Raw genomic sequence first — 24,472 nt, 5'->3', positions numbered from 1 at the left:
GGCCCAGGGCACGATCCTGGAGACCCGGGATCGAATCCCACGTCGGGCTCCCGGTGCATGGAACCTGCTTCTCCCTCTGCCTGTGTCTCTGCCTCTCTCTCTGTGACTATCATAAATAAATAAAAATTAAAAAAAAAAAATTAAAAAAAAAATACTGAGATGACAATACTACTCAAAGCAGTCTACTAATTCAGTGCAATCACCATCAAAATCCCAAGTGTTTTCTGCAGAAATTTTTTTAGAAATCTTAAAATTCATATGGAATCTCACAGTCTTGAAAAAAAGATCAAAGTTGGAAGACTTATGCTTCCTGGTTTCAAAACTTACCACAGAGCTACCCATAGTAATGAAAACAGTGTAGTACTAGCATAAAGATAAACACACAGAATGGAGAGCTCATAAATAAACACCTGCACATATAATCAAATGATTTTTGACAGGGGTGCCAAGAGCATTCAACAGGGAAAAGACAGGCTTTTCAAGAAATATTGATGGGAACACTGGACAGTCACCTGCAAAAGAATGAAGTTAGAACCTTACTTTAAACCATAAACAAAATTTAACTAAAAATGGATCAAAAACCTAAACACAACAGCTAAAAAGATAAAACTCTGGGAGTGGAGCCTGACATGGGGCTCGATCCCAGAACCCTGAGATCATGACCTGAGCCAAAGTCAGGAGTTTAACTAACTGAGCTACCCAGGCACCCCAAAATGTAAAAGTCTTAAAAGAAAACACAATGGCAAAACAAAAAAACACAAAGGCAAATCTTCACATTTTATTTGGCAATGATTCCTTAGATAATAACACCAAAAGCACAGACACAAAATAGCTGAATTGGACTTTATCAAAATTAAAAACTTCTGTACAAAGGGCACTATCAGGAGAGGGAAGACAACCTACAGAATGGGAGAAAATATTTGCAAGGGATATTTGATAAGGGATGAATATTCAGAACATATAAAGAACTCCTACAACTCAACAACAAAGACCCAGTTCAAAAACGGGCAAAAGACTTGAATAGACATCTCTCCAAAGATACACAAACTGCCAACATGAAAAGATGCTCCGCATCACTAATCATTAGGGAAATGAAACCCACAATGAGATATGATTTCACACCTGTTAGGATGGCTATTACCCAAAAAAACAAATAACTGTTGGCAAGAATGTGGAGAAATTAGAAAGCTCACACACTGATGGTGGGAATGTAAAATTGTGCAGCCACTATGGAGAACAATTTGGCAGTTCCCAAAAAGTTCCACAGAGAATTTCCATATGATCCAGGAATTACACTTTTCAGTACATACCCAAAAGAATTGAAAGAGGAACTCAGATACAAATAAACCAATGTTTACCACAGCAGTATTCACAATAAGCAAAAAGTGGAAACATCCCAAATGTCCATCAAAGGATGAAAGGATGAATGAATAAACAGAATGTGGCATATATACACACAATGGAATATTATTCAGCTTTAAAAAAAGAATGCCATTCTGATACATTTTCTTTGAAAACAGTATAATGTTTTATAAGAACATTTATAAGAACAGGCAAATTAATAAGAAAGGAAAACAACATTTTTTTTAAATCGTTAAGAGAGGTTTCCAGGGGCTTGGGGTGGGGGAAGAGACAGGGCCTTAATGGGTAATGGGCACAGAGTTTCTGTTTGATGAACAGTTCTGGAAATGGATAGTGCTGATGGTTGCAGGGCACTGTGAATGGAATTAATGCCACTAAACTATACACTTAAAATTTACCATTTTAACCATTCAATGTTATACATATTTTATAAAAAAAAAAAAAAAAATTATGGGGCACCTGGGTGGCTCAGTTGGTTAAGCCTCTGATTTCGGATCAGGTCATGATCTCAAAGTCGTGAGACTGAGCCCTGCATTGGGCTCCATGCGGGACATGACACGTGCTTAAGATACTCCCTCTCCCTCTGCCCCTCCCCTCCCCCTCCCCACACATGCAGGTGCAATGGCTCTCTAAAAAGAAAGGGAGGCGGAGAGAAGAAAAGGAAGAAAGGAGGAAGGAAGGAAGAAGGAAGGAAGGAAAAGTTTCAGTTGTATAATTCAGAAAAATATTTCATCTTAGGCTGGCATATATAAAATATTTGGAGATAAACCCTAGAAATAAGTTTTTTTAAAAAAGATAAACTGGGTTAAAACCACCTATTTTAAAAGACTGGAGGGATGCCTGGGTGGCTCAGTGGTTGAGCATCTGCCTCCAGCTCAGGGTGTGATCCCAGGGTCCTGGGATCGAGTCCCACATCGGGCTCCCGCACAGGGAGCCTGCTTCTCCCTCTGCTTGTGTCTCTGCCTCTCTCTCTCTCTCTCTGTCTCTCATGAATAAATAAAATCCTTAAAAAAATAAGACTGGAGGGGATCCCTGGGTGGCGCAGCGGTTTAGCGCCTGCCTTTGGCCCAGGGCTTGATCCTGGAGACCCGGGATCGAATCCCACATCAGGCTCCCGGTGCATGGAGCCTGCTTCCCCCTCTGCCTATGTCTCTGCCTTTCTCTCTCTCTGTGTGTGACTATAATAAATAAATAAAAATTAAAAAAAAGAACAAAAAAAAAATAAGACTGGAGAAGTGTTGACTATCACTTTTCCAACAACATTAAAGGTTTCTTTCATTTATCATCTTAGTAACTCATGCGTTGCTTGCAGCTAGTGTTATTTCTGCTGTCACAGTGCCCTGCATACAGCAATTTAATAAATATGGGCTAATAATGAGGACTATGAAGAATTTCAAATGAACCAATTACCATGGTTTTAAAGTCCTCAACTTTAAAACAAGTTATATCCAAAGGTTCTTTTAAATGTCAATTTGAGATACAGCTAAAATGATAAAACAAAAAAGAGGCACTATCCATCATATACGGTTTACATTAGAGAAAAAAACAGAAATATGAATAACCAATTACAGAGGAATGAATTAAATAAATTACAGCATGGGAAGATCCTTGCTTTTATATATAATATATTCTTGAAAAAATGAGCAAGTTCAAAGATATGCATGTTATTTGGGGATTTTGCTACAAGAAAGGTAATGATTTCTACAAATCTCAATTACTCCCAGTGTTTCAGGACAAAAAAATATCCTTGAAAACTTCATTCCAGCATCTGAACACACTCCTTCCTGGGGCGACTGGCTGGCTCAGTCAGAAGAGCATGCAACGCTTGATCTCAGGGTCATGAGTTCAAGCCCCAGGTTGGGCCTGGAGGCTACTTACACAGGGGCCCCTGGGTGGCTCAGGCAGCAGACTCTTGATTTCAGGTCAGGTCATGATCTCAGGGTTTTGAGACTGACCTCTGCATGGGCATCAGGCTCAGGTCATGACCTGGGATGGAGGTCCACCTCAAGCCCCACTGGGCCTCCCTGCTCAGGGGGAGTGTGCTTCTCCCTCTACATTCCCCCCACCCCCGACCCCCACCCCCACATGGTTGCTCACTCTCTCACTCAGAATCTTTTCAAAGAACAGTGATAATAAAATACATAAAAACATTCCCTCACTTTCCTACATCATGGAGCCCACTGAGTGGTCCCCTAACTTCAAAGACTCCAGAAAGCACCACATAAGAACCAACACTTAAGCCACGTACTTTTTATCAATACAATAAGCACTTTGCTTCCCATTTTCTCACTTATTCTTATAAGAGCAAAATGCATTCATATATTCAAATTGTAATTCCAATACTGCAAATACCCAACCACTGATGGTCAACAGCATTCTTCTGCAGTAACTGGAAATGTCTGCATCATTTTAAGTTCTCCATATTCAGGGTATGGAAGCGACTTAGGGTATATAAACATTGTACGTTTAAAAATGCAGGGAGGAAAAAAATAAAAATAAAATAAAATAAAAATGCAGGGAGGGCCACTGCTGGATCACTCCTCTCTAAGCTTCACCCACACTATGGCTGGGCCCCTGCGCACCCTGCCAGCCACCCTGACCCTGGCCCTGTCCCTAGCCCTGGCATGAACAGGAGCCGGTCTCCAATGGTGGGCACCCCATGGGCAGCTGACCATGTCAATGAGGAGGATGCGTGGCAGGTGTCAAACTTTGCCCTAACCAAGTCCAACAAGGCGAGCGAGGGCACTGCAGGTGGCGCTCAGGGGGTGGGCCTCCACGAGCAAGTTGTGGCTGGGATGAACTACTTCTTGGGCGCCGAGACTGGCCGAACCAGATGTACCAAGTCCCAGCCCAACCTGGACAACTGTCCCTTTCATGACCAGCCACACCTAATGAAGAAAACGCTCTGCTCTTACCACATATACACTGTCCCCTGCTTGGGGAAGACCTCCACGGAGAAGTTCAGTGGCCAGAATGCAGAGGACCCTGTGACAGGCTGGTCTACTCTGGCACCCCTCTCCTAAGCCTTCCTAAGCCTTGGAAGGGCAGTCCTGCAGACTTCCTAAGCCTTGGAAGGGCAGTCCTGCAGACTTCCTAAGCCTTGGAAGGGCAGTCCTGCCCAGGTGGCTGTCCCCTCAGAGAGCTGACCCCAGGATGCAAGTAGAGAAGGGTTCTGGGGCATTTTTCCAAATGCACCAACATGTAGTATGTGTGTTCTGCTCCATCTTAATCATGTTACTTTTTAGTAACATCGGCTAAAAAGAATACTACTAAATTTTTTTTTAAATGCAGGGAGTTCAAAAACCCCAAACCACAAAGAGTGATTCAACCAAAAGCAGTGTATAATATTTAAGACCCTGGAAAGTTATTCAATATGTCAAATGGGAGGGAAATGGGTAATATCCACTGTTTTTAAGTAAGATGTATAAAAAGAGTGGGAAAATAAATTATTTATCCAAATGGTAAATACTTTAATTCTTTAATCAGTTAATTTTTTGGTTTTGTTTTGCTTTGCTTTACCTGTAACAGTCTAAATTTTTCTCAATGATTTTGTATTTCTTCTTTAACACATGATACATTCTAAAGCTCGCCTTTAATTATCATTTGTAAGGAGTCAATTTAGAATCTCAAGTCACTTTTTAAAAATAGTTGTTTTAAGTAATCTCCACACCCAATGTGGACCTTGATTGAACTCACAACCCCAAGATCAAGAGTCACATGTTCTTCCAACTGAGCCAGCCAGGTGCCCAAAAATCTCAGTCATTTTTAATAAAAGATTTTAAGAAGTGGCAAATAGGTCCCTGAGATAGATCATACACATCTGAGTCATAAAGGACAATTACTGATAGTGGTTCGATAGCTGAGAAACTGAGGGCCTTAGAAGAGTTTTTCCTTGGCTTTCTGATTAGTAAGAACCACTTACTGCAATGTTTTACCTCCATGTTGATTGTCGGGAGCTTGCTTCAGAGCACATATACTAAAGTTGGGATGATATAGAGAAGATTAGCATGTCCTCTACACAAGGACGACAATTTCACAAAGCATTCCATATTTTTTTTTAAGATTTTATTTATTTGACAGCAAGAGAGCAAGCAAGACAGCATGCACAAGCAGGGGGAACAGCAGGGGTAGAGGGTGAACCAGGCTCTCAGCTGAGTAAGGAGCCTGATGCGGGGCTCGATCCCAGGACTGTGAGGTCATGACTTGAGCCAAAGGCAGACATCCAACCCACTGAGTCACCCAGGCACCCCAAGCATGCCACATTTTTACTAAAACTAATATTATATAGTATGATAATTGGAGTAACAGCCAAACCTCAAAAAAAAACTTTTTTTAATGTTTTTAAAATTTTAATTGTAAAACTGAAACCACAGGGGCATCTGGGCAGCTCAGTCAGGCATCTGCCTTTGGCTCGGGTCATGATCCCAAGGTCCTAGGATCGAGCCCCAAATTGGGGTCTCTGCTCAGTGAGGGAGTCGACGCTGCCTCTCTTCCCCTGGCTTGTGCGATCTCTCTCAAATATAGGAGTAAAATCTTTAAATAAAAGTTAAAAAAAAAAAAACCTGAAACTATATTAACTATAAATAAGAACTCAATGGATGGACTTCAAGGCAGATCAAATACAGTTGAAATAATTATTAGTAAACAGAAAGATGGGCCAGAAAAAAGACTATCGAATGAGGCCTGGAGAGACACAGAAGACACAGTGGCAACGTCTAAGATGTTTGTTTTTGGAGTCCAATGGGAAAGGAGAAAATTAGGTGGAAGCAATATTTAAATACTTAAAAAGAGGGATGCTCAGGTGGCTCAGAGGTTGAGCTTCTGCCTTTGACTCAGGTCGTGATCCCAGGGTCCCGGGATCAAGTTCCGCATCAGGTTCCCTGCAGGGAACATGCTTCTCCCTCTGCCTGTGTCTCTGACTCTCTGTGTGTCTCTCATGAATAAATAAATAAAAATTTTTTTCAACGATACTTAAAAAGAAAACAGCTGGGAATGTTCTAAAACTGATTAAAGTCATCAAACCACAGACTCAAGCAGGTCTACAAGAATACATTTTTTTTTAATTTAATTCTTTTTTTAGAGAGAGAGAGCACGCAAATAGGGAGGGACAGAGGGAGAGGAAGAGAGAATAGTAAGTAGGGTCCACACCCAGCAGATACCTCGACCCCAAGATCATGACTGAGCTGAAATCAAGAATCAGACCTTTAACCAACTGAGCCACTCAGAAACCCCAAAGAGAACCTATTTTTTAAAAAACTACGCCTAAGTATATAATAGCATAATTGTTGAAAACCAGATTCAAAGAGAAAAGCTTGAAAGTAGACTTAGGAACACATTATTTTCGAAGGAGTATAATTATGCTGACAACAAATTCAAGTTGTTGATAACATTCAATATTAGGATATTGGTAACAAAATATCAGGAATGGAGTAAACGCTGTAAGATGAGGAAAGAAAATTCTGTTCTCAATGAGCCTATCTCTGTCAAGAAAGACAATGGAAAAGATATCTGGTGAAAGAATACATCACTAGCCAACCTACCCTTAGAATTCTAAAGTGTTTTGGAGTCAAAAAATTATCCTGGAAAGGTCAGAGATGCATAAAAAATTAGAATAAATATGTAAATCTATATCAGAGCCTCTCAATTTTACTACAAGTGTGAATTACGTGAGGGGTTTTTAGGAAATACTAATGCTTGACCCTCTGTCAGGAGATCCTGATGTCATTTGTCCAAATTGGAGCCAGCTATCTCTATTTTGCAAAAGTTTCCCAGATGATACTCATAATGCCTCCAGTCAATCGCCACCGACCTAAATTCACTTGACTGTATAAAAGGCTTGTGTAACGTCCTCCGGGGTTTAAAATGAAATGAACATATGTGATAACCATGGCAAGAGATGAGAAGGGGTTAAATGGAATTAAAGTCTTCTAAGGTCTTCTATTGTCCAGGAAGAGGAGAAAAATACCAATTAATGTAAGACACTGGTAAGTGACAGATACTGAAATTTCTCAAGTAGCCACTAAGTAATAATAAAAGATATATAAATACGTTCCAAAGTAATAAGAGAGAGAAGTTAAACAGTAACAAGTTCCAAAGGGATTAACTAAGAAAACAGACACAGAACTGGCAAAACAAACAAAAAGCATTAAATATGATGGTAGATGAGAACCCAAGCATATCAGCAGCCCCATTAAATGTAAATGTACTAAATATTCCAGGAAAACACAAGTGCTAGGTTAACAAAAGAGAAAACCACAGCATATGTAAAACATATAGAAATATTATTAGACAAAGTATTAATAAAGGCAAAAAATATTACTGGAAACTATGGGAGATTCCATTCTTCAGGAAGAGATAGTAATTCTAAATCTGGGGGAACTTGGGTGGCTCAGTCAGTTAAGCTCAGGTCATGATCCCAGGCTTGAGCCCCATGTCAGGCTCCCTGCTTCTCCCTCCACCCCTTGCCTGGCTTGTGCTCTTTCTCACTCTCAAATAAAAATCTTTAAAAATAGTAATAATAATTCTAAATCTGTACACACCTAAAAACAGCTTCAAAATAAAACACTGTCAAAACTACAAGGAGAAAAAAAATTATCCAAAAAAATCATTAAGGATAAAAACCTGAACATAAAAACATGACCAGCACATACATACAAAACATCAGAAGTTTAAAAAAACAAAACACAACAAAAAACATCAGAAGTTAAAACTGAAGAATAGACATTTTCTTCATGAGCAGGATGAAAATTTCACCATAAATCAGTCATAAAACAAGTCTCAACAAATTCCAAATGACTGAAATCATAAAGACTAGTTCTCTGACCACAATGCAGTTAAGCTGGATTAAATAACAAAAAGACAATCAGAAATATCCCCCATATTTAGAAATTAACAAATGTACTTTTTGCTTTTAAGTAGGCTCCATGCCCACTGAGGAGCCCATCCAGGAGCAAGGAGTGGGGCCTGAACTCATGCCCTGGAGGTTAAGACCTGAGATGAGGTCAAGAAACAGACTAACCGACTGAGCCACCCAGGTGCCCCAGCAAATGTACTTCTAAATAGCCCATGGAGAAAAAAATAGAATTATAATGGAAAACCAATTTTTTTACTGAATGATAATAAAAATAGTCTTATCAAAATTTATATGGTGGGGGCATCTGGGTGGCTCAGTCAGTTAAGTGTATGACTTTGGCTCAGGTCGTAATCTTAGGGTCCTGGGATCAAGCCCCAAGGCAGACTCCAGGTGGCTCAGCGGTTTAGCACCACCTTCAGCCCAGGGCGTGATCCTGGAGACCTGGGATCGAGTTCCCCACCAGGCTCCCTGGGTGAGGCCTGCTTCTCCTTCTGCCTGTTTCTCTGCCCCTCTCTCTCTCTGTGTCTGACATGAATAAATAAAATCTTTAAAAATAAAAAAATAAAATGCTTGTTTAAGGGTACAAACTTAACTAGTAAATAAGTTTTGGAGATCAATGCACAGCACAGTGATTATAATCAATAGTACTATATTACAAATTTCAAACCTACTAAGAGACTAGATCTTAATTGTTCTTACTACAAAAAAGATAATTACATTATGTGATAGTGGTTATTAGCTAACATGACAGTGGTAATCATATTGCAATATATAAACCAACACACTGTACACCTTAAATTTGCACAATGTTATAGGTCAGTTGCATCTCAACTTTTAAAAAATTAAATAAATAAATAAATAAATAAATTTTTAAAAATCCCTTGTGAACAGCAGCTAAAGCCCTGTTCAGAGGGAAATTTATAGCTTTAAATTAATATGAAAGCAGAAAGGCTGAAAGAAATTTTTCAGCAGTCATATCAAATTGTTTGAAAAATAATAAATTAAGCCCCTGGAAAGTAGAAAGAAGAAAATAATAATCAGCAGAAATAAGTAAAATGAAGGCTGACTCAGTCTGTAAAGCACACGACTCTTGAGCTCAAGGCTGTTAGTTTGATTTGGGTGTAGAGATTACTTAAAAATAAACTCTAAAAAAAAAAAAAATAGAAGAAAATGCAAAATAAACATACAACAGAGAGGATCAACAAAGCCCAAAGTTGATTATTTAAAAAGACTTAACACTTGTAGGAGTGACTAAATAAAGCAAAACAAATACACAAAAATAACCAAAGTGAGGAATGAAAAAAGAGGGCATCACTGCAGATTCCACCCATATTACAAAGACTACTAAGAGTGTATTATAAACAAGTTTGATCAAACAATATCAATTTAAAAAGTCCAATGTCATAGATTACTAGAGAAACTTAACCAAACTCACACAAGATAGGTCTAATCCTATAATTTGTAAATGAATTAAATCCATACTTGGAAACCTTACCAAAAATAAAAGTCCAGATGGCTTCACTGGTAAATTTTTTCCAAACATTAAAAGAAAAAATAATGCCAATAAAAAAAAGAGGCAATAACCTCTCTCTCCAAGTCTTTCTGAGGCCATAGAACTTTGAAACCAAAACCTGATATGTTATAAAAGAGAAAAACAGGATAAACCCTTTTTTTTTTTTTTTTTTTTTTTTTTTTTGAGTAGGGGTTTGAACTCATGACCCTGAGATCAAGACCTGGGCTGAGATCAAGAGTCAGACATTTAACTAAGCTACTGAGGCATCCTTTTTACAACTTGAAAAAAAAAAAAAAAAAAAATCAAATCCACTTTTTTAAATGATTTTTTTTTTTTTTAAGATTTATGCAAGAGAGAGTGTGTGGGACAGAGTGACTGAGCCACCTTGGGTACACCCAAACACACTATTGAACACAGAGGCAAAAATCCTGAATATTATTTTAGCAAACCAAATCCAGAAAATAAATAAGTTTGGCTCATTTCAGGAATGCATAAGATGCTTACATATTTAAAAGATTAATCAATATATTTCACACTATCAAAAAATATATGTATATAGGGATCCCTGGGTGGCGCAGCGGTTTGGCGCCTGCCTTTGGCCCAGGGCGCGATCCTGGAGACCCCGGATCGAGTCCCACGTCGGGCTCCCGGTGCATGGAGCCTGCTTCTCCCTCTGCCTATGTCTCTGCCTCTCTCTCTCTCTCTCTCTCTCTCTCTATGTGACTATCATAAATAAATAAAATTAAAAAAATATATATATATGTATATATTTCACACTATCAAAATTAAAGAGAAAAATCATATGACCATCTAATCATTTGGAGAAAAAAGTGAAAAATAATCAATATTCATTCCTGACAAGAATCCTGAGCAATTAGAGAATAAAAGAGCTCCTCCCGCCTGGGTGGCTCAGCAGTTTAGCGCCTGCCTTCAGCTCAGGGCGTGACCCTGGAGTCTCGGGGATCAAGTCCCACATCAGGCTCCCTGCATAGAGCCTGCTTCTCCCTCTGCCTGTGACTCTGCCTCTCTCTCTCTCTCTCTCTCTCTGTCTCTCATGAATAAATAAATAAAATCTTTAAAAAAAAAAAAAAAAAAAAGCTCCTCCCCAATCTAATAAAGGACATGGTATCTAAAAAGAAATCCGTAAGTATCATAAATGGTGAAATGTAGTTTCCCTCTTGAGATCAGGAAAAATAAAAAGATACCAGCTATTACTACCACTTTTCTGAACATTTTACAAGTCATAGCCAGTGCAGTAAAGCAAGAAAAAGAAATTAAAGCTCTAAGAACTGGAAGGGAAGAAATTAAAAACTGTCAAAATCCACAGAACATATTCAGAAATTTTCAAAATTACTAATAAATTTTTAGAATCAGTGCACAAATTTAACAGGTCTCCTGGATACAGAGTCAATTTGGAAATATCAACTGCATTTCCACAACCACAACAAAAGGACAACAAAAAATTTACAACAGCATTAAAAATAACCAAATACCTACAAATAAATCTAATACAAGATGGTACAAGAGCTCTATGCAGAAAGCTATAAAAAGATTGAGAGTAATGAGAGAAGACCTAAATAAAGGTATGTGCCATGTTTCTAGATTAGTAGACACATTTTCTCTCTCTTTATATATATGTATAAATATATATATCTTACATAGGCTCCACGCCCAGTGCAGAGCCCAGTGCAGGACTCAAACTCACAACCTTGAGATCAAGACCTGAGCTGACATCAAGACTCAGACGCTCAACCAACTGAGCCATCCAGGTGCCCCTGGAAGACTCAACATTAAAAACAATCAACTTTTCTCCAATTAACTAGACTCAGTGCACTCTCAATCAAAATTCTGACAAGTGACTGTTTTCAGCCATATGCAGCAAATATATATATATCAGAAAAAAATTATGAAATAGTCAAAACAATATTAAAAGACAACCTAGGTAAAAGGGCATGCTCTAGCAGATATAGAATCTCATTATAAAGCACAGTTATTAGGAGAGTATAGACTCGATGCAAAGATACACACAGACATCAATGATTAAGAGAGCCGAGAAACAGACTCACCCATACAGAGATATTAATTAACAATGAAGGCGCCATGGGAGAACAGAAGGGAAAGGATGACCTTGACAATAAATGGTGCAAGCTGGATAGCCATATGGTATGGGCCACATACCCATATGGAAAAGATAAAAATAAAAAGACCTGTGCTTCTCATTACACAAAAATCAGACCCAGGTAAACTGTAGCTCTAAGTGTGGCAGGCAAAATAAAAAGCTCCAAATAGACAATCTAGGAGAATAATTTTATGTCCTCAGGGTAGGAAAAGACTTCTCAAATAGTACACACACAAAGAAAAACACCTATCACAATAATAATAATAAAGAGATATGTTAGACATCAAAATTAAGAACTTCCTCCAAAGGGATCATTAGGAGAGTAAAAAGGCAAATCAAAAAGCAGAGCAGTATCCCAATAATATTAAACTGGAAACATCCCAAACGTCCATTAGCAAAACACATCATGGTTTCTTCATATACTGGAACACTACACAGCTACACTCAACAATACCGATGACTCTCAAAACCATGTTTAGTGAAAGAAAGGCACCTAACTACATCGGTCAGAAGAGCATGTGGCTCTTGATCTCAGAGCCGTGAGTCTGAGCCTCACACTGGGTATAGAGATTACTTGGGGGAAAAAAATTAACAAAAACAAGCTTAGTGAAAGAGCCCAGATACTTAAGAATACATACGGAAGGATTCTATTTATATAAATCTAGAAAGCAGGATAAAGTACAGTGGATAAGGACAAATGGTTGGATGGTAAAACTATAAAGAATAAATAATTACCAGAAAGGTCAGTGTAATAATTACTAGAGGGGGCGGTTAGGGTGGGAGTGTTCTATTTTTTACCTTGGCAGTAGTTACATCAGTATGTGTTTTATGAAAATACACTGAGTTATAAATTTTAAAAAGCTCAAAAATACTCAAGGGCAGTGCTCGCTTCGGCAGCACATATACTAAAAAATACTCAAGGGCTTTTGATGTAGGGAGGGTTGCAATGGTGCCATGTATGCCTGGCGCCTTCAGGAGGACGGGGCTACCTTCACTTCCACTTCAAGTATCTTAGCTTTTAAATCATAATTATGTTCAAACAATTAATTCGCTGCATTGATAAACATTTATTACAACTCTAAGAACCTGAACAAACTTCTTTGGAATCCAAAAAGAAGAAAGGGACGTCTCTCAGCATGAAAACATGAACGGGAATGCTAAACTCCCAACTCAAGATAAGAGTTACTTCTGGAAAGAAAGGTTAATGGGATTGGTAAACGTTCAAAGGAGGCCTTTCTACTGTAATGTTTTATTTATCTATGTTTTAGTACTCAAAAAAAAAAAAAAAGGCTAAAGCAAATATGGGAAGTGTTAAAATTTAACAAAATTGGGTGGTGTATATAGGAGTATCTTTGTATTTCTACCATAATATGTTGGAAATATTCATAAGGGAGTAAAATAAAACCATGTCCTACAGTCTTTTCATCTCATTTCTCCACGGAAAAACTCTGCTTCAGTTTCCTACTTAGCCTTCCAGAAACAAACTATAAAATATTCTAAAAGGCTTATGTTCTTCTTCACCACCACCACTAAATCCCACACTTTCTTCTTCTCCCAAGCTAAATATCTCCCTTACAGTTTCTCCATGTTTCATGTCAAATTCTTCATATTCCTTATCATTCCAGCCATTCTGTTCTAGACAGCAACAGCCCTCAAAATGAAGGGCCAAGATCCTAATCAATACCCTGCATGAGGGCAGCCTGGGTGGCTCAGCGGTTTAGTGCCACCTTCAGCCCAGGGCGTGATCCTGGAGACCCGGGATGGAGTCCCACATCGGGCTCCCTGCATGGAGCCTGCTTCTCCCTCTGCCTATGTCTCTGCCTCTCTCTTTCTCTCTGTGTGTCTCTCTCTCATGAATAAATAAATAAAATCTTTAAAAAACAAAACAAAAAACCTTTATGAGGTTCCTCCAATTTCTCAGTTTTGCCAGCAAACATTTAACCCACAGATAATTTAGGTAAGAATTAGTTCTTTTTCCTTCCAGCCAGCCCACCTGTTCTACAAGCAACCAGAGAATGCCCTTGCTGCACACATGCGGTCATCTACCCAACTCCTGTAGCACTTTTCCAACAGAACCCAACCCGCTCGCAGTACCGCTCCCCTGCCAACATCTGGTTTGGCTAGGAGCATCTGGTGCAATTCTGTCCAGTAAGATTTGAGGGGAATTGTGCTGGTGGGCTTTGAGAAAGATTTCTTCACCCTTTAGGGGAGATACACAGGAAGAGGTCGTCCCCTCCTCCCCTGGGCATTATCATACCACAGCATGTCCTCTGGAACCACATCCGATCTGTAACCATCAGAGATGTTTGGCTGCGAAAGGGAGAATGGAAAGGTTGCCCAGAGCTACTCAGTTAACTGATCTCACAGGTGTCCCACTCCAAATGCTGATTAACTTTTTTCTGGACCACAATCTTATCCCAGTCAGTGATAACCATCAACCTCCTCCTATGGTTTGTCTATCAACTAGCTAGGCTAGTGACTGTAAATCTCTTCCAAATAATCCCATCCCCTGACTTTTATAAGACTCCCCCTCCTCCACCACACACACACACAAACGGGGGGGGGGGGGGGGCTTTTAAATTTCCTTTCCTTAAATTTTGCAGAATACGAAGATGAAACAAAATTATTATTTAGAGAGAGAGCGAGAGAGAGCCCAAGCATGATGGCACATTATATAAAAAGGCATTAGAAGTTTTTGGAAAATCCATGGAAAATGTAAAAAGACAAAGTCTCCTGTAATTATATCCTTCAAAGATAACCACTTTGGTATATAGTTTGGCATATACTGGTTCATGATATATCTAACTTCTATGAAATTAATTTCTTTTAAAGCAAATACTTACATCAGATTTTTTGGTAGTGGGGAAGACAGAAAAGGAGATCTGCAACCACAAGAGAGACCTTATGAAACACCCTGACGCAGATGAAAGAGCAACAGACTTAGAAGAGGACAGATGGATTTGTACCTGGGCCCTGCTGATTGGCCTTAGGCCCCTGACCTCTACTGACTCCCTTTTTAAGTGGGGATAACAATACTGACTTCAGTAAGCTGCCCACAGAGACTAAGAAGATAATGTGCCCAAAAGAGTTCTGTTAGGGTTTTTTGTATGCTGCTGTTTTGTTTTTCTGTACTTGCACACAAGAATCACCTGGGGAGCATTTAAAACTGAGACTCCCAGATGTACTCAATGAGATTCTCTGAGGGTGCGGCCGTGAAATCACAGGCAAGTGCATCCTGTAGAGTAAAAAGCACTATGCATATTTGTTTTTTACTACTGTAGCATTTAGCATCTACAACAGTACCTCAGGGCACCTGGGTGGCTCAGTGGTTGAGCATTTGCCTTTGGCTCAGGGTGTGATCCCGGGGTTCCGGGATCGAGTCCCACGTTTCCCGGCAGGGAGCATGCTTCTCCCTCTGCCTATGTCTCTGCCTCTCTGTGTCTGTCTCATCAATAAATAAATATTTTTAAAATAAAATAAAAATAAGTAAAACAGAACCTAACAACAGTGATTCAACAAACACTCGTAGGCTAAATAACAAATGAAAAGCCTATTTTAAAAAAAGATTATAGTTGGGGAGCCTGGGTGGCTCAATCGGTTAAGCAGCCAACTCTGATTCCAGCTCATGTCTTGATCTCAGGGTCATGAGACTGAGCTCCATGTTGGGTTCTGTGCTGGGCATGGAGCCTGCTTAAGATCCTCTCTCCCCCTCTGTCCCTCCCCACTCCCTTTCTCTCTTAAAAAAATTTTTTTAATAAATAATAAAATGAATTGAAAAATAAAAAGATTATAAAGCCATTTCATTTAAAAAAAACAACTTCAGGGCAGCCTGGGTGGCTCAGCAGTTTAAGCGCCTGCCTTCTGCCCAGGGTGTGATCCTGGAGTCCCAGGATGGAGTCCCACGTCAGACTCCCTGCATGGAGCCTGCTCCTCCCTCTGCCTGTGTCTCTGCCTCTCTCTTTGTGTGTGTCTATCATGAATACATACATAAAATCTTAAAAAAAAAAAAAAAAAAAAAAAAACTTCATGAGCTATGTAAAAAAAAATTGAGCAAAAATAATTAGTTGTACAAAGGACTAGAACCTATTTCTTTTTTTTTTTAATTTATTTTTATTTTTTTAGAACCTATTTCTATTTGAATGGGCCGATATGGTCCACTTTCCATATTAGGCCATAGATCAAGGTATACAATACTAAATTTAATTAAGCATCAAGGTAATCTACTTTATCTCACTAAAAAACAACTCTTGAAAATTGGAATAGAGACAATTTCAAATTCTCTCTCAAATGACCCCCAGAAACTACAATTACTGTACAAAGATTTATCCCTACCTTTTATCAGACAGAAAACTTGATTTTCTTACAGTAATTCATTTTAGGACAATTCAAAGTAATAACTGCTAGGTACCAACTCCAATATGCAATATATGCCAGTTTTACGAAATATATGTACTTGATCTACTAAGGTATACATCATGTTTACAGTGAGGTTTCCCTGGAAGATACGTTTTGAGATTATTTTTCCCTTTTTATTCATCTGTATTTTTTAAATTTTACAATGAATGTGTACTACCTATAAAATTTTTCTTCTGTTATGTCAAAAAGAACATGCAGGGACCCCTGGGTGGCTCAGCAGTTGAGCACCTGCCTTCAGCTCGGGGCGTGATTCTGAGCTGCAGGGATCGAGTCCTGCATCGGGCTCCCTGCATAGAGACTGCTTCTCCCTCTGCCTGTGTCTCTGCCTCTCTCATGAATAAATAAATAAAATTTTTAAAGAAAGAAAGAAAGAAAAAGTGCAGAATGGGGAGCCTGGATGGCTCAGTCAACAGACCATGTGACTCTTGATCTTAGGGTTCTAAGTTCAAGCCCCACACTGGAGGTAGAGATTACTTAAAAATAAAATCTTACCAAAAAAAAAAAAAAAGTACAGAAGCCCAAGAATTCAGAAAGGGTGAAAAACATAATTAAAGATCTTGAAAGGCTTAAGCTTTGATTTTCCAAAGTCAAAACATCAGATAAGTTAAACATATCTGATTCTTAGGGGCACCTGGTCAGTCAGGTAAGCAACCGAGTCTTGATTTAGGGCTCAGGTCATGATCTCAGGGTCATGAGACTGAGCCCCCAAACAGGCTCCCCACTCCGTGGAGAGTCTGCTGGAGATTCTCTCCCTTATCCTGCCTCTCCCTCTGCCCCCTCTAAAATAATAAATAAATAAATCCTTTTTAAAAATCTGTTTTTTAATTTGGAAAACATGAATAACCCTTCACATTTTACTGCCAAGACTTCTAAGCTCTTCAGCTTTAAAAATAACTATGTTTTTGAATGCTATAAAAAACATTATTGGGTCAACTGACAACTGGAATATGGACAGATTTGATTTTAACATCATATCAATGTCAAATTTCCTTAAATCGATAACTGTACTAACACGTAAGACAATTTCCTTGGTTCTCAGGAAATATAAAGTGAAGGAATTAAGGGGCAGGATGAATGGAACTCATAAATACTTCAAAAAATACGTAAGAACAGAATAAAAAAATAAAGCAAATGCTGAATAGGAAAAACATTAACTGGTGATTCCGGGTATGAGAGTTATTTGTACCATTTTCGCTATTTTTGTAAGTTTGAACTTCTTTTTAAATAACATTTTTAATTGAAAAAAGTAACCAAAAAAATGACACTTAAAATTGTCCTAAAAAACATTTAAAAGCATGCTCGATCAATTTCAGGCAAGACATTAAATTAGCATCGTCTAGAAGAAGTATAATATGAGCTATATATGTTGTATTTTCAGGTGGCCGCATTAAGATTAAAAGAAACAGGTGAAACTAAGTTTAACATATTTTACTTAGCCACGGTTTCAAATTCCATCATTTCGATGTCATCATCAATACAAAAATTACTGAGATATTTCACAATTTTTTTTCATTGTAAATCTTCAAAATCTGGTGTGCATGTTACAGTACAATGCATTTCAGATGCTAAATTTGCATAGGAAATACTTGATCTGCATTTAGATTTCATTAAATGTACAGTTCAAAAAGTAGATCCACATAACCAAATTCTATCAAAAACAGCTAAAAACGGGGATCCCTGGGTGGCGCAGTGGTTTAGTGCCTGCCTTTGGCCCAGGGCGCGATCCTGGAGACCCCGGATCGAATCCCACGTCGGGCTCCCTGCATGGAGCCTGCTTCTCCCTCTGCCTGTGTCTCTGCCTCTCTCTCTCTCTGTGTGTGACTATCATGAATAAATAAATAAAATCTTAAAAAAAAAAAAAAAAAAAAAACAGCTAAAAGTTTTCCAGTCCCTGAACTATCAGTTTTAAATGTCAACTTAAATTAATTAAAATTAAATAAAGTGGAAAACTCCTTCCCGCAATCATACTGCAAGCTCAGTAGCCACATGCCTTTAAACTGTCATATAGCCCAATTTTAGATAATGAAACAAAATCCCTCTAGGACAGAAGGACCTGATTGCTAAGACTTAATTTATCATATTTATCAAAAGATTTTTAGTAGTCATGATAAAATGATGACTGCTAATCCTATCAGAAGCCTTGGCATCTCCCCAAATCATAATCAGACATTCCCTATACCACTCAGAATACCAACACAAAGCCTTCTTTATCTTCTAAGTCAGTTGTCATACCTTGTTATCTGAGGTTCCTGAAAATTGTCTGTCAAATGGCCCTCTTTTAAATGTAGCAGAATGAACCCGAGTTCTGGCTCTCAGAAGCATCAATGTCCATTGTTACAGAGTGCAGAGTTTCAGCACAAATACCGTCGGAGAATCCCGAATGGGAACATGCACACAACAGAACATATCCCGGATTTAAAAGAGATGACCTCGGTACAGAGGCAGGTTTTTCTTTTTAAACAGGTGTAAGAGATTAATTCAGTCCACACCAAGCAACACTAAAGATTCGCCAATCAATAATTCTGCGCCAAGCAACTTGATCAGGGATTTGGCTAGAATCCCTTTGGCTAATCTCAATAAAGACCTTCCCAAAGACATCCCGATTTAGGCCATTCTCATCTAAATCAAGGTTTAGGCAGCAGTCCTTTGCCTGACAGCAAATAAATGAAATGAAACGAAACATGCACAAGTAAAATTTTGCCCACTTGACGAAAGGAAAAATTATCTGAAAGATCATTTAGTGAGGTCAAAAATACAGTTCCAAAGAACAGAAGTCAGCCTAAAACAGCACTTATAAACCATTTTAGGAAAATGTCTAATTCCTACCTTCTAACTAGCCAGCCTTTTCAATGGAACAACGTTGTAACAACTGAATTTAATCCACAACTGGTTTTTCCTTCTCTGCAGGCACACATACAGGTGTTAATATTCTGCTTAAACTTGAAAGGACGTTAGTCTTTAAAACCTACCAATCCTTTACTGTGCATCTACTGGCGCCTTAAACTACGAATCCCCTGGGGAAGTGAGGGAAAAGAGGGAGCAGGATGGTTTTTGACACCATGACTAAAAATTCTACGTTCCAGACAAAAATCCTTTTTTTTTTTTTTCCTTCCTTTCGCATCCTGCTGACCTAGCTTGCAACATCCCATCGGGGGATCACAGATAGAAATCTAACCATTGTGTGGAAACAAAAATAATGGTCTACAAACATGTGTATATAAACATTAACTCTACTTACAATACGACTTCCCTTCCCCCTTCCTGCAAAGAATCATAAAGCTTTAAGCAGGATGAATACAAACGTTTTAAGCCGCCGCAGCGGAGGTGTGTTCTTGATTAGACGTATCTGACCCTGCAGATGTCTGAACATTCTGTAGAACACATTCTAACTTGGGGTTGTTACTGGAAACTTCTCGGCCGATGCCTAGGTCATGCAATCCCTTCTCTCTGAAATTAGCCAAACGTGCAGAAATCCATTGTAATTTTAGAAATAGTGAAGAGTGGAGAAAAAGGAGAAAAAAAGAGAAAAAAAAGCTACATCAGAGACCCATTCGGGTCCAGCAGTTCAAGCACTATTTCGAGAAGGCAAGGAAGAATAAAAGCTGCACGTCTCGCTCAGGAACACACAGGGTTTCACGAAGCCGCAGGGTCCGGGCCAGGCCGTGGGCCCCTCCCGACCCCGGCGACCCCGGCCCCGCCGCGCATCCCGGCTCCTGAGCCACCGCGGAGCACGAAGGTTTCTGGGCTTGTCCGATGCATCGCAGCTGCTGCTTAACTCCGAACACCCCCCACCCCACCCCCCCAAAAAAAAAGAAAAAAAAAAAAGTAGGATGAAACCAGAGTTTTTACGGCGTATTCGTCGGTTCCTCTCGTCGTCGCTGGAACCCACTGAAAAGGGGGGGCAAGGCCGGCGCGGGAGAGGCCCTTCCCGGGTCCGCGAGGCCGAAGCCGCCCGAGGCCTGGTGCCCGCGCGGCGGGTCCTCCCGAGGGGGGCGCGGGGGGCGCGGGGGGCGCGGGAGGCGCACCCGCCGCCCGGTGCCGGCGCTGCTCCCGGGGCGGCCCGAGCGTCCCCAGGGCCCCGCGGCCGTGCAGGGGCAGCCCGCCAACAAAGGCGGCGTCCGCGGCGTGCAGGGTGCAGGGGCCCCCGCATCGGGCCCGGGGCCGCAGGGCGCAGAGGTCCCCCGGGGAGGCGGCGGCGCGGCGGGCGGGATGGCGATGGGGATGGGGCTGGGGGCGGGGATGGGGCTGGGGATGGGGCTTGGGATGCGGCTGGGGATGGGGCTGGAGATGGGGCTGGGGATGGGGGCGGCCCGCGCCCTCCGCGCGCCCCCCCGCACGCACTGCGCCCCCTGAGCCCCCGCGCGCACCCCGAGCCCCGGAGCCCCCCCCGCGTGCCCGGACCCCGCTGCGCCCCCCGCGCGCCCCCCTGCGCCCCGATGCCTTTCATTTGGCCTCTGCGGCGGCGGAGGCGGCTCGACCTCCAGCGCCAAGCGCCGCGCCAAGCCGGGCGGGCGGGGCAGGCGCGCTCAGCCCGCCGCAGCGCCGACCACCCCCGCGCCCCCGGCCCCCGGGGCCCGCCCGCAGGCCGCGCTCCGCGCCCGCCCGGTGCCCACCTCGATGTAGCCGGCCAGCGCCGCGGCAGGCGCCGTGAGCCCGAGCAGCAGCAGCACCAGGAGCTTGCCGGTGGCCGAGGCGGCCGCGGTCCCGGGGGCCGCCATCCCTCGCCGGGTCGCTCTAGCGCTCGACTCCCAGGCGCGCACGCGAGCTCTCGGGACGTCTCCCCGCCGCGACCCAGAAGCATCTGAAGCCCGGGCGCCGCCGCCCCGGGGGTTTTACACCAACCGGAACTGACTTCACCGGACCACGCCCCCTCTGCCCGGCGCCCAATGCCGGCCCGCAGAGCCGCCCCAAGGCGCCGCCCCTTGCCCAGCCCAGGCCCAATCAGGAGACTGAACAGCCTGCGCCTCCCGCCCGCCGCGACCGCGAGCCCCGCCAGGCCCCGCCCCCGCCCGGGACCCCGCGGCCGCGCGGCGAGGGGGTGTGCGCCAGGGGCCGGGGGCCGCGGCTGCGGGAGGCGGGGAGGCGGGGAGGCGGGGAGGCGGGGAGCCCGGGAGGCGGGGAGGCGGGGAGCCCGGGGGGCCGGGAGCCCGGGAGGCTCGGCCCCCGCCCGGGGAGAGCTCCTCGGGCCGCGCTGCGCCGCTGCGGCCGCCTGCAGCCTCCCGACTCGGGGCACGCCCCGCTCCCCTGCCCCGCGGGGTATTTTTCAGATTCCTTTGGGCACTACCGTCCGAGGTTCTGGAAATGGTTGTATTAAAAACATAATTTCAACAATTTTGATGTTGTTGTGCGGAGCCCAGGCAGGCTCACGCTGCACGAGCGAGCCCTCCTCCTCCCCAGACCCTGCGCGGGGCTGAGCATCGGCGCTCCCGTCCCCGACCCCGAGCTGGGCGCTGTCTCCACGCCTTTGACCTCTGGTCCTTAGGCCTTCTCCCGACCGCCCGAGCCCAGGGGTGCAAGGACCACGATGACCCTAAAGCCCAGGTCCCCTTCCTCCCGTGTTTTAGGCAAAGATCGTCTTTCCTCCTTATTTACTTTAAGATCCCTGCAGGAGACCTGCTTCCCTGCTTTCTTGCCCCACTGCATTTCCACTTCGACTGGGAATACGTTCTGCTGCCCCATTTCACAACTGGCACGGCCTCGCCACGGCGAGGGCACTGCTGGCTTTGTTTCCTTTCAATAGCCGTGTGATTTATACACCACCCTTTGCAGAGCCCTTGCTAGTCCCTTTAGGTTCAACCAAATAAGTAGGGAACAGGGTCTCTACTCTAGGAAACAGACAGTGAAAAGAAAGAGACAGTGTCCACAGAGTAAACAGTGGGGTAGTGAGAAGAACCCTGGATTTTCCAGCCTTGTTGCCTGATGTGCCCAGTTCTTGGTGGTTAAATAGGCTCTGTCCCTGTTTCCCAAAGACAACCCATACCTTTCCATTTTAGAGCCCTTTCTGTGCCTGCAATGTCCTCTCTCCAATACCTACCTGTTGAAAACATTGTCATTCTTCCTGAGTCCACTGGATGTAATGTCATCCCTGGCTGAGTGCTGTTTCCCAACAAGGCACCTGCTCCCTTGGTTATTTGCATACCTCTGTTATGCCACTGATAAGAACTGAGCTATGTCATGTTTCTGCAGTGACACTGAAACCAATGATGCTGGGTTCTGGTCTTTGTTCTGGAACACTTGCTGTGACTATTTGTGTCCTTCCCAAAGTTCATTCAGGTTGAAGCCCTAACCCCCAAAGTGATGGTGTTAGGAGGTGGGGCCCTCCGGAGGTAATGAGGATTGGATGGGGTCATGAGGGTGTGGCCCTTGTGATGGGATTAGTGCCCTTAGAAGTAGGCCCCAGAGAGCTACCCATACGAGGACACAGCAGGAGGAGAGGAGAGAGCAAGCATCCAGGAGAGAAATCAGCAGACACCATGATCTCAGACTTCCCAGCCTCCCAAAAAGAAATTTCTGTTGTTTCAGCCACCCGGTGATTCCGTTTTCTTCTCCATCATGTGTGGATATTACAAACCTGTCTCACTTTCACCAATTTACCTGATTCAATGAAAAGTGAATGTACAATAGTGAAAAAGCAGGAAGAGACTTAAAAGGTGAAAGCTGTGTGAAGCAACAGGTTACCAAGTGCATACTTTCTGTCCAACTACATATGGAAACAGTATCAAGTGACTGTGTAAGTTCCAGTTCTGCAGAGCAAGCTCCCTGAGTCATTTAGTCCTTGCTCACAAAAGGATGTCGAAATTTCTATGAATTTAAATGTTGAGAGAAAAGCAAGGGAAATTACCGGAATTCAGAACAGTGGGCTTGACATTCATGTTCTTGGGGCTGTATATTCGAGATTGAGCTCTAATAGCATAGGATGGGACAAGGAAATAAAGAATAATGCTTTAGGAGTTTTCAATCCAAAATTAGATCCTGGAAGAAGTTTATTTGCATTTTCAGGTCACTGAAGGATCATTAATAAGAGTTTATTGCCCCGTTCATCATTGTTTTTGACTTTAAAATGTTACCCTCTTTTTATTAGATGACACTGATAGGAGCATACCTAGTCCTGCAATTCTCAAGCAATAATTTTTCATCCTAAATCTGCTCATGTCAGTGACCAAGTCATTTGAAGAGCGCTATGTTATCATTTTATTTCCCTTAGTGCACAAAAGTAAAAGGCCCTAAAATCACCTCCTATTTCGTCTCCCTTCTCAAGAATCAGACATCCTCGGGGTAGCTGTCTGGCTCAGTCAGTGGAGCATGTGACTCTTGATCTTGGGGCTGTGAGTTCAAGCCCCACCTTGGGTGTAGAGATAACTTTAAAAATAAAATCTTCAAAAAGATTTCTCCTAAAAGAAGTATCTTCCATGTACACTGAAGATGTGTGCATTTCACTGTTGGGGGAAAAAGTGAAGTTTATGTCCCTATGTGTATATACTTACATGGGTAGCATGCACGCATTCATTTGACACTTATTTATCCAACACCTGTTCAGGATAAGGTGAGCCAGGCTAGAACAGTTGCTCCCACATCAGGATGCTTTCCAAATCATCTAAGAAGATTTATAAAAAGACAAATTCCTAAGCTTCTACTTCAGAAATTCTGAATCACTAAGCCTAAGTGACATAAGGAAATCAGTCTTTTTTTTTTTTTTTTTTTTTTTTTTTTACTTAAAGCTTTCCAGGGAATTCTAATCCACTAGTACTTTTGAGAGCTTCACTCTTGAATATCATAGGGACTAGTTAAAAAATAAATGAATCATGTGTAGTAGCTAATTTAAAATGACCAGTGTTTTGGTTTTCCAAATAAAACACTAAATTAAGATAAAACTATATTATCTATAAACATGAATTTAAAAAGATGTGAATCCCTATGTTTATTGCAGCATTATTTATGATAGCAAAAATATGGAAGCAGCCCAAGTGTTCATCTATAGATGAAATGGATATAGGTGTGGTATATATGCATACACACGCACAATGGAATATTAGTCATAAGAAATATTGAAATCCTGCCATTTGCAACAACATGGATGGATCTAGAAGGTACTATGCTAAGTGAAATAAGTCAAAGAAAGACAAATATCATACAATTTCACTCATGTGTGGAATTTAAGAAACAAAGCCAAAAAAAACAAAACAGAGACAAACAAAAAACCAGACTTTTG

At 41.9% G+C, this 24,472-nt stretch overlaps 1 protein-coding gene and 1 non-coding gene across 5 annotated transcripts in view; one reads left to right on the top strand and one right to left on the bottom strand.

The window, feature by feature from the left end:
* Positions 1-21,075, bottom strand: part of APLP2 (amyloid beta precursor like protein 2) — an 82,643-nt gene extending 61,568 nt beyond the window's left edge. For all 4 annotated transcript variants that reach the window (XM_077894188.1, XM_077894189.1, XM_077894190.1 and 1 more), the window contains exon 1: positions 20,877-21,075. In XM_077894188.1, the coding sequence (XP_077750314.1) occupies positions 20,877-20,981 (105 nt within the window). In that variant the 5' untranslated portion in view covers positions 20,982-21,075. The remainder of the gene's footprint in view (positions 1-20,876) is intronic.
* On the top strand, positions 5,316-5,417 carry LOC144311685 (U6 spliceosomal RNA). The gene has a single exon (XR_013377264.1). It is a non-coding gene; the product is annotated as a U6 spliceosomal RNA (small nuclear RNA).
* Positions 21,076-24,472: the final 3,397 nt, after the last annotated feature.

This window comes from Canis aureus, chromosome 3 (assembly GCF_053574225.1).
Source record: "Canis aureus isolate CA01 chromosome 3, VMU_Caureus_v.1.0, whole genome shotgun sequence".
NCBI classification, from domain to species: domain Eukaryota; kingdom Metazoa; phylum Chordata; class Mammalia; order Carnivora; family Canidae; genus Canis; species Canis aureus.
This window is presented reverse-complemented; position numbering and strand designations above follow the sequence as displayed.